The sequence below is a fragment of the Doryrhamphus excisus genome, linkage group LG5 (assembly GCF_037039965.1).
Source record: "Doryrhamphus excisus strain RoL-2023G ecotype Guam linkage group LG5, RoL_Dexc_Guam_v1.1, whole genome shotgun sequence".
Taxonomy (NCBI): domain Eukaryota; kingdom Metazoa; phylum Chordata; class Actinopteri; order Syngnathiformes; family Syngnathidae; genus Doryrhamphus; species Doryrhamphus excisus.
The window spans coordinates 16,095,041-16,109,382 of NC_136361.1; the positions used below are offsets into that span (position 1 = coordinate 16,095,041).

A 14,342-nucleotide genomic window follows, 5' to 3' on the forward strand; every position below is an offset into this window, starting at 1 on the left:
ATTTCCTGTTTCTGTGTATTTCAGCACTTGGGAAATACTTATTTTGACGCAAAAACCCTAACAAAAATTATTTAGATAACTGACTTGTATATTAACCAAGCTACAGCAGTATTGTTATTGTAGCAGCTAACAAACTATTATCTCGTAGACCAGGGGTGGGCAAACTACGGCCCGGGGGCCACATCCGGCCCGCCAAGTGTTTGAATACGGCCCGCCCAATCTTTCCAAAGTATTTCATTTAAACTCAACATACAACCTGGCATCATGGCCTGAGCCAACCTTTTGATGGTTTTATCAATTTCGTTTTTTGACATGGTCTGTTGTTTACAAAGTGCTCCTGAAAAAAGGGACACAAGCACATAATAATAATAATAATAATAATAATAATTATTATTATTATTATTATTATTATTATTATTATTATTATTATTATTATTATTATTATTATTATTATTATTATTATTATTATTATTATTATTATTATATTAGATGATTATAATAATTATTAGAACTATTATGATTATTATAATTATTATATTAATGATAATTATTATATTAATTATATATAATATTATTGTTATATTTGCATATTTTACATAATAATAATATAATAATTATTATTTTAATTTTATTGTAATTATTCTAATATTTTATTATTTTAAAATATTTAAATATAAATATAAAATAATAAATAATAATAGCAGATTGCATGACAATTTTACAGATACAATAATACCAGGTGGACTGTTACGCTGTTACGTGTAGAATATATAGTCTGCCCCCGTAAATTTTGTCATATCAATGCGGCCCGCGAGTCAAAAAGTTTGCCCACCCCTGTCGTAGACTAACACAATGCTAATCTTGTATACGTAGTTCTCAATTTCACGACAAAGACTCGACAAGAGAACACGTCTTGTGCTGGAAGATACAGCCATCCCAAGGACAGCGAACATCGTAACCGTTGTCGCTGCTGTTGTTGTTGTTGACAGAACTAGCATAAGTATGTGTATTAATGCACCGAGAAGTTTTAAATCATAAAAATATATCAAGTTACTTCAACTATCAGTGTACGTGTTAATGCATGATCACAGCATGTATAGTATATCAAACCATGAAACATTTTTAGAGGGCTTCATAGTCGAATTGGGCATCATCCCAATGACAGCATTGTAAGCCAGCTGATATTAACTCAATATATTAATTTGATCAAATAGACTGTATGTGTGTGTGTGTGTAGTTAACATGCAAACATACAGTATAACCACTTTGTTCCTTCACAGACGATAGTATTTATTTATTCCACAGAATTTTACACGCAAAGAATGTGGACGTGCACATGACAAACAGAACAATCAAGGTATTAGTAAAGTGTTGATTAACACAACAACAAACCTTGATACAGTATATGACACACGTTTACGATAGTGACTATTCTGATAAAACATTATCAGAACCTCATCAGTGCTTTAAAGAAATTTTATCACGGTATTACAATAGTAGATGGGTGGATCATAAAAGAACAAAGTATCTCTAGAAGTATCAAGTGGTGTTAAGATGAGACCAAAGACTATTTTTTTTTTTTTTTGCATTTGGAATTAATTCAAACAATCAGACTGCACTTCCAGAATAACAAACAAAAAACAGACTGTGTACATATATTTATACTGTTATTCTGTATATTTTGTATTTTTCATTCTTTTTTTAATAGATGTGTCTGCACCGACTATACCAAAACAAATTCCTGGTATGTGTTTGATCATACCTGGCAATAAACCCTATTCTGATTCTGAAATCAAAACCACAAAGTTTCAAGATGCATTTGAAACAGTAAAAATGCATTTCATCAATCCTATATGAAGATGACTTATTGGCAATTAAAACAAAATGGGGTGCAGTCTTTTAGAGCAGCATGAGTCCCAATGACGTCAGGATTGTGCAAACCACCACGGACATACTGATGACAGTGCCAGAGTCTGTATCAGAAGTGAAACTAGTTATAACTCCATTTGTAACTGTACATTATAGAGCCAATGTGCATTGAGATAGAAGGTTCAAATACCTTGCAATGTGTGGACGGCAGAAGCTTCCAAACCGGTTATTTCGTTATGAGCCATGCAGGTGTACTTCCCCAAGTGGCGCTTTTCCATCTCTTCTATGTAATGTTCAGGACCATACATGACCGTACGTTTGAATTTCCATGAGAATTTAGCCTTTGGCAGGGAGTCGGCCGAGCAGCGCAGAACGACGCTGTCCTCAAGTTCTGCGCCAATCGGATCCTGATCGATTATTGGTTCATCAGGCCCGTCTAAGCAGACAAAAAACAGTCCATTACGATGATATCAAAGGACGGAAATGTAAGTTGACATATCGTTAAGTACTTACAAAAGACTTTGAGTTTGCATTTGGCAGTATCAAAACTGATGGAGTTGCTGACTTTACAGAGAAATACTCCAGAATCTTGCCTGTCCATAGGGCTGATGGACAACACTCGGCCGCCATCATAAAAAACAACCCTGTCCCCAGGGCGCAGTGGCTTGCCGTCTTTCTTCCATACTCTGTCCAATACAACACCGTCAGCGTTGCAGGTTAAGTTGACAGAGCTTTTACCTTCAATCAGGTTTTCAGTCGGGCAAGCCATATTGGGTATGGACACGTGACCTGTGCACAAAAAGGAAGAGAAGTTTGTGTTTTAGAACTTAATTTTGAACCCAAGAACGAATAGCTTTTAACCGTGACACCGAATTATAGATCTGGGTTGAATCCAGTACAGATTGTCTCATATTTTTCTCTTGCTGCTTGGGAATCTTGCGACCCTAGTGAGGATAAGCATAATAGAAAATAGATGGATGGATGGGAATCTGCAACTCCAACCACTTCTGCCTGATGTTTGCCTCTTTTAGGCAAGCTAGCATTCTCTCAAACCCGAACAAATTTATTCGTTCTAACACTGTGAAATCTTATAATAAATATAAACAGCAAAGCAGGGGGGAAGGCGAGCCTACAGCTTGTACCTGGGCACGCCCATATAAGGAAGTCCGGCTAACTGTATGAGAAAAAAACTCTCATCCCAAATTTCTTTCGGGACTCACTTCCAAAACCTAATTATCTGAAATTTTGGCATTGTTTAACACAATACAATATTCTAACAACATTTATAGGTCAGAAAAGTACGGCAACTGAGTGGTTAGCGAGCAGGCCTCACAGCTAGGAGACCCATGTTAAATTCCACCCCCATCCATCTCTATGTTGTCCACAGGTATGAATGTGAGTGTGAATGGTTGTTTGTCTATATGTGCCCTGTGATTGGCTGGCGACCAGTCCAGGGTGTACCCCGCCTCTCGCCAGAAGACAGCTGGGATAGGCTCCAGCACCCCCGCAACCGTTGTGAGTTTAAGCGGTAGAAAATGAATGAATGAATGAATGAACATTATGTTACAAAATTATTATATTATACAAAATTGATCTTGCTTAGGTTTATGGTTGAGACCAGCCATCTTTGGCTCAAATAGAACAGAAATAGGAAAATATAAAAAATGTGGAAATGTGTAGTTTTGCAGTCATGAGAACTAACAACACTAATAATCGTGTCTTGAAATAAACTGAGGCAAAATAGAGTGAAGGAGGAGGTGAAGACATAGTGTTATCTAATTCTATTACAACACTGGCATTGAAACAGGAATTCAGAACATTCAGAGAGATTCTCCCGTTTCATTAAAACAATATTGAACAATTTTAATATTGTTCCTTGTATGTGCATGTGTCGTCATTAGACTTAGATTTAGATCCATACTCACTTATCACCTCCAACTTAGCATGTCCATGAATGGGCTCGGCACCATATGGAATAATAATTAATTCATATTCCCCGCTGTCTTCCTCCGTCAAGTTCCTGAGCACCAGAGATCCCGTACTGTTATCCAAGCTGATTCTGCCCTCATAGCCCGGTCCTACTACATCCATACTGGTCGATGTTATGATACTGGTGGTAGTATTGAAGCTCCAAGTCATTGCCAGAAACGGTTCAGGTGTCGGTTGTAGAGACGTTTCGAAGGTGACGCTCTGTCCTGCTGTCCCACGAAGTGAGTCGACAGGGATTATACCAGCTCCGTAGGCAATATCTGCAAAAAAATAGAATCAGCTACAGTATCTGACTCTGACACATCAAAAGGACAAGGGAAATGTAGCAGAGACCTGAAGATAACAACATAAAGAAGGTTGCTCTGAAAAACGTGAAAGAAATCATGATGTATTTCTGTGCCTGCTCCTCTTCTATTATTGTCAAGTTTGGACAGCAAAGGAAAGCGACCTTGGAGATGGTCTGCAATAAAGAAAAGATGATATCAACATGTTCTCTGCTCAGCACGCTTAATTATTACCCCTATTAAGACTGCAAACTTGCATAACATACTATAAGATCTGGATAGCATGCCGATGCAGTTGTTGGTTTTGTTGTGCTCTTTTAATAATCTTTTAATAATACGGAAGCTATTTTAGTGTGGTGTAAAATGATTGAGGTACCTCAAAAAAATTCCATTGGGAAAAAAATATTGTTTTTTATTAAATAAATGTTGTATTATTTTTAATTTTTTAAATAATTATTATTTTTATAATTAATAATACATAATTATTATTAATAATAAAATAATTGTAATTAAAATATTATAATATATTATAATATTATTATTAAATGATTAAGAGACACCTCAAAAAATTCCATTGGGACAAAAAATATTGTTTTTTATTAAATCAATTTTGTATTATTTTTATAATTTTCAATTATAATTTTTATAATTAATATATAATAATAATTAATATAATGATTATTAATAATATAATGAAAATATTATATTATAATATTATTATTAAATTAAAAATAATTTGAGTACCATTTTTAAAAAGTAAAAGCGGAAAAACTTTGCTTGATTTAAAAAAAAAAAAAAAAAGATTTTAGAACAGCATCGAAGATTTTACATGAAGTTCCCAACGAGATCCTCATGAGACCATCATTTAAAAGGTACTAGAAGAGTACAAAGTACTACAAAACATTAAGACAAACTGCAAAGCTGCTTAGAAAAAAAAATGCTGTTGACTACTCCTGACTTCTAACAAATATGACTCAAAAAGTGCATAAAACAAAATATAGGTATGGAAAAAAAAATACTTACTAGAAGATACATGGTCTTTGGATGAACACCAACACAAGAGGGCGACGTTCCGCAGCATTTATCACACTGATGTTCCATCCAGCTTGCATTATTGCCGCTTGCTTCATGCGTATAGCTTGTGGTCCAATGCACAGAAGGTAGTCTTCTACTGCTTCCTGGACATGACCACACATAAATACAGCTGTTGGTTGAAGACATTTATCAGGACATTAGAATCCTAAGAGATGATTTTGCTGCTGTACAGTTCTCAGGAAGATTAAATAAATGGACGTATTTGCTGTGTTTTGTGTTGTCTCTGCAGTTTTTACAGGTAAGGTTGTTTGATATTTGTGTACTGATCTTGTAGGTTTTCACCAGAAATTAATAGTATGAACAAGCTATCACATTTATTACTATAGTTATCAATGTGCATAAACTAAGTGCACCAATAAAGTTAATGGTCGGCAGGCGTTTTCCAATAATTTTAAACTTTCAGCATGGATTATACGACTATACTCCCAGATCCCAGAAGGAAAATTCATCATTCCAAACATGTCTTTCCCCAGGTTTAACCGAAGGATCCGGCGTGCTGCCAGATGGGCCTCTGCACGCTGCTGTGGGAGGCACAGTGAGCTTCAATACCAAACTGACTCCCACAGCAACACCATTACTGGTTGTGGCCTGGACCTTTGTTGTTAACAGCGAGGAAAAACCCATCATAACATCAACTACCATAAACAAAACTGAACCGCCGTATGAAGGCAGGATCACCCTCTTCATACAGACCGGGTCTCTCGAGCTCAGGAACCTGGCTCTGAGTGATAGCGGAGATTACAGAGTGAGCATCATAACAGATGGCGGGGACCAAATCACAGGAACCACCACACTGGAGACGCTCGGTGAGCAGATGTTTAATGACAGTAATAATTGGGATGATTTGAAATGTCACAGCTATGAGGTGAATGTATTTAAACTCTTCATCTTTTACTTCAGAATGTCTTATGGTGGTTACCTACAGTATATTTTTGCATGTTATGGACACACAAATGTGCTTGGATTATTCAGGAAATTCATATGTTGCAAGCAAAACACAAAATTGATTTAAAATTCTAAGTACAGGTCTACAAAACATGATGAAGTTGCAGAAAAAAGAATGAAACCTACCTCGCTCTGTCATACTGCGTCACATTTTTTCGGAAATGTGATCTTATTTTTTTTAATGCATAAATTTATGTGAAGCTGTGAAGCCTAAAGAAAGTAATAAGTGATGATTATGGCATAAATTAAGAAAAGAGGAGGAAATGAAACCAAACCATTACCAAAATGCACGATGAGCCAATTCAAGAAACAATACAAGCAGTTGATGTTTGCTAAATACAAAGATGAAGAGTCTTGAACCAGTCATGATGTGCTATACATATCACTATATTGACACTTACTATGGTACACATTATGTCATTGGATGCTCATATCACCTCGTACTTTGGTACGTGACAAAAATTAAAAAAATAAATATAAAAAAAAATTTAAAACTTGTTCGGAAAGCAGGAAGTGAACAAATGTAACAGTGACTGATTATAAAAGTATGGAGTGGTAGGATTTAATAAGTTTTGCTTCTTCCTACTCCTTTTGGACATGTGGAACTGTGAACTGATTATGTGATGCATTCAATTGTAATCTGATTCATGTTCAAATGAAATAAAACCATTACCATTACAAAATTATTTAGAATTAGGGCTGTCAAAAGAAATTGTAATCAGATTAATTAGTTTTCAAATTAATTAATCATGATTAATCACCATGTCACACTATGTCTGAAATATGCCAATTTTTACCGTATTTTCATTGAAGGAAAGACGAATTTATAGGGCAGGATCATGTATATTTGTATGTATCAACAGCGCCAACATTTAAATCAAATGAAGAGATGGCACACATGTCTGAATATCTATTTACCTAACACTGCTTTATTTCATTCTTGCCTGAAGTCAGCTGGGATAGGCTCCAGCATTCCGTGGTGAGGATACACAGCACAGAACATGCATGGTTCCTTTGATAGCAGATTATTTGAATCATGAACTGTTTTATTCCGAGCAATGAGGACTTGAGTTCAAAAACATCATGTCATTCATTCTTATTTGGGCTTATCTGGTTAGCGCGCAGGCCTCACAGCTAGGAGACCAGGGTTCAATTCCACCTTCGGCCATCTCTGTGTGGAGTTTGCATGTTCTCCCCGTGCATGCGTGGGTTTTCTCCGGGTTCTCCGGTTTCCTCCCACATTCCAAAAACATGCTAGGTTAATTGGCGACTCCAAATTGTCCATAGGTATGAATGTGAGTGTGAATGGTTGTTTGTCTATATGTGCCCTGTGATTGGCTGGCCACCAGTCCAGGGTGTACCCCGCCTCTCGCCCAAAGACAGCTGGGATAGGCTCCAGCACCCCTGCGACCCTTGTGAGGATAAGCAGTAGAAAATTAATGAATTAATGTTTTTATTTGGGCTGTTTGTTGTATTTGGGCTTATTTGGTTAGCACGCAGGCCTCACAGCTAGGAGACCTGAGTTCAATTCCACCCTCTGCCATCTCTGTGTGGAGTTTGCATGTTCTCCCCGTGCATGCATGGGTTTTCTCCGGGTACTTCGGTCTCCTCCCACATTCCAAAAACATGCTAGGTTAATTGGTGACTCCAAATTGTCCATAGGTATGAATGTGAGTGTGAATGGTTGTTTGTCATGGTATGACAAACATGGTACCTCAGCGTACACGCCACTGTTTGTTTCACTCCTTTAGGTCAATTTTCCATGATGGTGCAAACAAAAGCATGCCCTCCTCCCACTGGAAGTTATTTCATCTTTTTTATTTTTGTGTCCACCCCCCTCCCCCAGTTCCAGTCTCTAATGTAAAGTTAACAGTCACTAGCACTGACCTAGTGGAGTTCAACAGCACAGTCCGTCTGTCCTGCTCTTCGTCTGGATCATCCCTCTCTTTCCTGTGGCTGAACGGCAGCTCTGAGGTCACAGCCAGCGACAGAGTTCAGCTCTCGGACGGAGGCGCCACTCTCACCATTGTTGGTGTAACCCGTTATGACCAGGCATCGTTCGCGTGTCTGGCATCCAATGCTGTCAGCGAAAGCACCAGTGCTCCAGAGCATCTTACCGTCAGCTGTGTGGGACTAACACACACACTTTGTACACTTCTAGTATAGTTGAGGACTACAGTAATACTTCAAATATGCTGTCTCCACTTTCAGTTGGCCCGGATGATATTCATCTTAATGTATCTCCATTGCAACAATACATCGCTGAAGGATCAAACGTCGTCTTTTCCTGCTCGGCTGCCTCCAGACCACTCGCCCTCATTTCCTGGGCTCTGGATGGAGAGCCGCTGTCTTACAATGGACCAGAAATCTCACTCATGAACATTCAGGAGAACCAGAGTGGGAAATACAGCTGTCAGGCCTTTAACACCAAGACTTTAAGACGCAAAACATCTCAGCTTGTGTCTGTAAATGTGCTAAGTAAGTCTGAGTTGACTCAAGTAGACTACCTACCAGGAAAACTACGGAAAACTATTTAGCGGATATACCATATAGAGGCAAATCCAAGTTTTGGAGACACTCGAATCCAATTCATTAATTGTCTCCAAACTTTTTGTCTGGCACTGTCGATCAAACAGAATAGTTTGCATGTTGCATGCTAATCAGATTTAAAAGTGCTCAGTCGCAGGCTAATTAAATTAATTACTAATGCAATGTCATATGAACATATTCATACAGAGAACATCTCCGACGGATCCATCGTGGCGTCCACAAGTCAGCCCATCGAGGGGATGGCAGTGAATCTTACCTGTGAAGCTGCTGGCTCCATCTTTAACAGAGAATGGATGAAGAGCGACTCAGCCCTGCTCCTGGATGACAACATGGCGCTTCACGACGAGGGCAGGGTCTTGTCCTTCCACGCTGTGAGGAGATCTGATAGCGGACCATATTCCTGTAGAATCAGCAACCCTATCAACATGGAAGAGGTCGCATACGGCATGGCCATTAATTGTAGGTAACAATAGTGTGACTGTTGATGTGTTACATACAGTACAATGCTAGAAAATACTACCATAATGTACATAAAACTAAATGATAATAATAGTACATAATAGCTAGGAGACCAGGGTTCAATTCCACCCTCGCCCATCTCTGTGTGGAGTTTGCATGTTCTCCCCGTGCATGTGTGGGTTTTCTCCAGGTACTCCGGTTTCCTCCCACATTCCAAAAACATGCTAGGTTAATTAGCGACTCCAAATTGTCCATAGGTATGAATGTGAGTGTGAATGGTTGTTTGTCTATATGTGCCCTGTGATTGGCTGGCCACTAGTCCAGGGTGTACCCCGCCTCTCGCCCCAAGACAGCTGGGATAGGCTCCAGCACCCCCCGCGACCCTCGTGAGGAAAAGCGGTAGAAAATGAATGAATGAATGAATACTAAATATATTAAGATATATATAATATAATGTTCATTATGGGATTTAAAGTTGTTGTTTAAGTTGTACTTTACATACTTAAATTGCTATCTAGCATATATAAAGATTTATATAACATAATAGAAAGCAGTAATCACATTCTGATAGTGTTTAGGCCTGCAGAGAAGGCTTTGCTGGCCTTGACGGCACATCACTAGCCACGTTTACATGAGATTTTCCTCTTTCCGAATGACGTACCAGAAAACAGTATATACATGGAAAAGGAATATTCCAATTTCCTGTCTACATGCACCGCTATAATCAAACGGAATAGTCAGTGATGGCATGCGCAGTAAAACGTAAACATCACGTGATTCATCAAAGATGGCGGACAAGAGTGTGATTACCAGGGTTGTTGGGACAGTTGCTACGCTTTTGCTACCCATGCCATCCTGCGTAAAACAGCAGCTGCCCATGCCTGCCTATGCAACCACAGAGTACCCGAAAGCTGTGGATGAAAGTCTGCGGCAAAGATCGGTGGTAGCGAGTGGTTCTGTACGAGTTCTCTAATGTTGAGTGGAAGCTGAATTTTAGGATGATGCATGCTTCCTTCATCAAACTTTGTGGACAGGTGAAGGGATTCATGGCTGCTGTAGAAATCCTCCCCCTCAGGACTCTAAGTGGGCTTCAAATAGAGAATAAGGGACTCTTAAAGAACCAAATTATAGAATTATAGAACCAGATTGTTTATTCCTGACAACAATACCTAATACAGACTTCCGGGCAATTCCTGTATACCCACAAGTAAGCGGGTCTTATTACAGCGCAACTGCAAAAAAAGCACCCTTCCTTTCCTTGCCCGGCCTTTCATACACTCGAGACTGGAGTCCTGGACCAATCAGCTTTCGCCATTGCCCTTGCTTGAACCGCTTTCATGGTGTTTCTGCTTTCGTTTTTTCGCTGGGGCATCAAGGCGTCTGGAACATTCTGCTTTTCATTTGTTGTAAAGCAAGGCTGTCATATGTTTCCACCTTAACTGTCAGTTGTCACGTTAGTCCTTTTTTTTTGTGGGTGCATTTATAAATATCTTTTGTCTGTATGTGTTTGTTTTAGCTTTTATCTTTAGCTAGCAAAATTGAGAATATACCTTCGCTGCCTAATCTGAGTTGCGAGTGTTTCGGTCGTCCAGTTTTGCAATTACGTTTAGTTTTTTTAAAGTTTGTATCAAAAACGAACTTTCCGCTGTACTCCAGTGATGACTGCTCGCTGCCATTTTCGAAACCTGAGAGACGTCTGCGTGTTACGTCACAGCTGAGCATGCGCTGAAAGAACGCACCCTGACAACTACAAGATACCTCAATCGGATTGGGGAAAGGAATATTCCACCCCTGTGAATCCGATTATATATTCATTCGGATTGGCACTTTTCTTTCGGAATGACGTGTATACAAAGGTTACATTCTTTCCGTTTGAGCAAATAACCTGAATGGAATTGGAATATTTGGGTCCATGTAAACGTGGCTATTGTTATATCTATCCAGTACAATGGTCCTAGCTGGTAGAACTAAACATTTCTCTGTCTTGCAGATGGACCAGAGGCTGTCCAAATATCGGGCCCGACGGAGATAACCGTGAAGCAGACTTTAACGTTAACCTGCTCTGCTACGTCTGTTCCATCCGCCACTTACACTTGGAAACAAATGAATCAATCCGAAATACACAATACTTCCATATTTGTCATAAACAATGTTGACTTTTCAGACAGCGGAAGCTACATATGTATTGCATCAAATAACATAACGGGAGTAAACGTATCTGCAGAGCATAGACTGGCTGTAACAGGTAAAGTAGGCTACTAAAAGGTGCAAATGCATCACAGCACGTTGCAAAAGAGATGGCTTATTTGCTGTTTTCATACCTTGACAGAGGAGAACCCACCTCTGTGCACAGCTGGTTGTATCGCCGGAATCGTAATTGCAAGTTTAGTTATCTGCGCAGCATCCGCTGGGGGAGGATACTACATTTATAATAAACAGTAAGTAGCTTCAAGTTCAGTGGCCTCTATTTTCTATCTTAGAAATATATCGCAGAACATTATGTAAACAACATTATGTAGTCATCATTCTTGTGAATAAAACAACTCTGTGAGCTACTTGGTCTAGCATACACACATCCTAGTATAACTACATTTTTGTTGCCTTCATAAATGCTTTAATAATGTTGGAATGTTTTTTTTTAAATAGGAAACAGTCAAAAAATCCCAACAGCGGAAACATCACCACCAGAACAGGTAAGCCTGATATTCATTTTAAAACAGCAAATGCATAATCTGTGTTGTATTTTAAGCTAGTTTATTTCTGGTGATTTGTAGAACGTGACAGGAAAGACAACACAACAGATACAAGAAATGAGGTAAACATTATCAGTTTGTATATTTATTCAAGGAAATGTCATCTCGGTGCATAATAAATAGTTACACAGAAGATGTAGTACAATATATATAAAGTACTGTGTGGAAGTTACAGTCAAAACTAAGACAAATAAATAATAATAAAGGGCGGCACGGTGGTTTCTCCGGGTACTCCGGTTTCCTCCCACATTCCAAAAACATGCTAGGTTAATTGGCGACTCCAAATTGTCCATAGGTATGAATGTGAGTGTGAATGGTTGTTTGTCTATATGTGCCCTGTGATTGGCTGGCGACCAGTCCAGGGTGTACCCCGCCTCTCGCCCGAAGACAGCTGGGATAGGCTCCAGCACCCCCTGCGACCCTTGTCAGGAAAAAGCGGTAGAAAATTAATGAATGAATGAAGAATAATAATAATAATAATAATAATAATACAAGGCAGCACGGTGACCGAGTGGTTAGCGTGCAGACCTCACAGCTAGGAGACCAGGGTTCAATTCCACCCTCGGCCATCTCTCTGTGTTCTCCCCGTGCATGCATGGGTTTTCATGCGGTTTCCTCCCACATTCCAAAAACATGCTAGGTTAATTGGCGACTCCAAATTGTCCAGAGGTATGAATGTGAGTGTGAATGGTTGTTTGACTATATGTGCTGGCGACCAGTCCAGGGTGTACCCCACCTCTCATCCGAAGACAGCTGGGATAGGCTCCAGCACCCCCTGCGACCCTTGTGAGGATAAGTGGTAGAAAATGAATGAATGAATGAATGAATGAACGAAATTGTGCATAGGTATGAATGTGAGTGTGAATGGTTGTTTGACTATATGTGCCCTGTGATTGGCTGGCGACCAGTCCAGGGTGCACCCCCACCTCTTGCCTGAAGACAGCTGGGATAGGCTCCAGCACCCCCTGCGACCCTTGTGAGGATAAGCGGTAGAAAATGAATGAATGAATAATAATACATTTTATTTGTATAGCGAAAATACTCAAAGACACTTTACAGAAAAATGGAATTGATTAAAAACAAGTAAACAGTAAGAGATACATTAAAATACAACATTCATTCGTTTATACACAGTTAAAACATGAGTAAAAGCGGGGCGGGGCAAATACAGTTATTAACACGCAAAATAATGCATACCGGAGTCGGACGTCTGCTCATTGTGTGACATTCTATACTTATTATTGTACTGCTAAACCAACAAATGTGAATAGTGGCTTTTTGCACAAGTACTACATATACTTTCATGAGTGGAATTGTAAGATAGTGAGAAGTAAAATAGACAATTCAGCACTTTGCAACTTTGATTAATGACTGATAGTGTCTCCTCTGTGATTACCGGTGTTGGTACTGATTAAGAAAGGACTTTGAACCAGGAAAAAAGTATGTAGCTAACATTTCTTTATGGTTGTGTCAGGTTGTTAAAGTCTGTAGTTATTCATTTATCCTTTCTATTTTTGGACCAGGATTTGAACTATGCAGACCTGACATTTTTCCACGCAAAGGAAGGCCAGTTTGTGCCCCAGAATAACTCGTCAGTATACACAGAGATTCGAGTGAACAAGCCTACGACTGCGGAGTCCTCCCCTCCGTCCTACAACGTCCACATGCAGCGGATAAAGAGGCGAGCTCCTCAGCCTTTTGAAACCGATGAAATCCAAGTCTAACCTCAGGTCCATGTTTAACCCCTTAGTCATGTTTAAACTGGTCTTGTGGTCATGGAGATTCAGTGCCTCAACGGAGTGTTAGTGGCTAGTGTTTGCATAGTCAACTTGACCAGGGGTTAATAATTTATCTTTTGGGCTGTGACAGACTAGCTTTTGTCGAGATAAAATCCACACCCTAAAAATCCAAATGATGGGTAGTACAATTTGGAAACTGACCAAATTTTCAGGAAAAAAAGATGCTATCATACAAGACTTCACACAAGGTGCCAGATGAGCACATTTGCAAATCTCATGACATATCAGCTCGGAAACAAAATTAGCTGGACTAAATATTTGATACACACAGACTAGTTTAAGCTTATAATTCTAACAGTCCGCCTGTAATTATTTGTCTTATTTTATCTGTACAATAAGTGTTTGTGTCCCTTTTGTCGGAACCACATCAAATAACAAAATTGCATTTTAGTTTTTTGAATAAGAACTCCGGAATATACAGTACAATAAAACATTGTGGACACTCCTCCATTTTTTACTTCCCTATACCGTGCACTGTGTAGGTTAAGTTGTGTATCACATACAGTATTTGTTAGGTGAAGTACAGGGTCAAACAAAATGATGTGACACATTTGTAGGTTAAATAAAAGCAAAATAAAGTAAAACAAAAAAGTGTTTTT

General features: G+C 39.0%; 2 protein-coding genes across 2 annotated transcripts; one reads left to right on the forward strand and one right to left on the reverse strand.

Annotated features, from left to right (window-relative positions):
- Positions 1–1,899: 1,899 nt before the first annotated feature.
- Positions 1,900–4,172, reverse strand: LOC144898488 (cell adhesion molecule CEACAM1-like). Its single transcript, XM_078790514.1, has 4 exons — positions 3,795–4,172; positions 2,383–2,658; positions 2,060–2,305; positions 1,900–1,973 (listed from the first exon to the last, which is right to left on the reverse strand). Exons 1-4 carry the CDS (start codon positions 4,006–4,008, stop codon positions 1,900–1,902), a joined length of 810 nt encoding a protein of 269 aa, XP_078646640.1. The 5' UTR covers positions 4,009–4,172.
- Positions 4,173–5,327: 1,155 nt separating this feature from the next.
- LOC131105221 (cell adhesion molecule CEACAM2) lies at positions 5,328–14,268 on the forward strand. Its single transcript, XM_078790783.1, has 10 exons — positions 5,328–5,475; positions 5,711–6,043; positions 8,029–8,307; positions 8,394–8,660; positions 8,919–9,191; positions 11,182–11,436; positions 11,521–11,629; positions 11,838–11,884; positions 11,966–12,006; positions 13,468–14,268. Exons 1-10 carry the CDS (start codon positions 5,430–5,432, stop codon positions 13,666–13,668), a joined length of 1,851 nt encoding a protein of 616 aa, XP_078646909.1. The 5' UTR covers positions 5,328–5,429; the 3' UTR covers positions 13,669–14,268.
- Positions 14,269–14,342: the final 74 nt, after the last annotated feature.

Excerpts from the sequence above, each read along its gene's own strand:
- LOC144898488 (XM_078790514.1), bottom strand. The coding sequence starts at position 4,008 with ATGACTTGGAGCTTCAATACTACCACCAGTATCATAACATCGACCAGT. Across the intron at positions 2,659-3,794 it reads TGCTAAGTTGGAGGTGATAA|GTCACGTGTCCATACCCAAT; the intron begins GTGAGTATGGAT and ends TTTTGTGCACAG. Across the intron at positions 2,306-2,382 it reads ATGCAAACTCAAAGTCTTTT|ACGGGCCTGATGAACCAATA; the intron begins GTAAGTACTTAA and ends TTGTCTGCTTAG.
- LOC131105221 (XM_078790783.1), top strand. The coding sequence starts at position 5,430 with ATGGACGTATTTGCTGTGTTTTGTGTTGTCTCTGCAGTTTTTACAG. Across the intron at positions 11,437-11,520 it reads GCATAGACTGGCTGTAACAG|AGGAGAACCCACCTCTGTGC; the intron begins GTAAAGTAGGCT and ends ATACCTTGACAG. Across the intron at positions 11,885-11,965 it reads AAACATCACCACCAGAACAG|AACGTGACAGGAAAGACAAC; the intron begins GTAAGCCTGATA and ends GGTGATTTGTAG.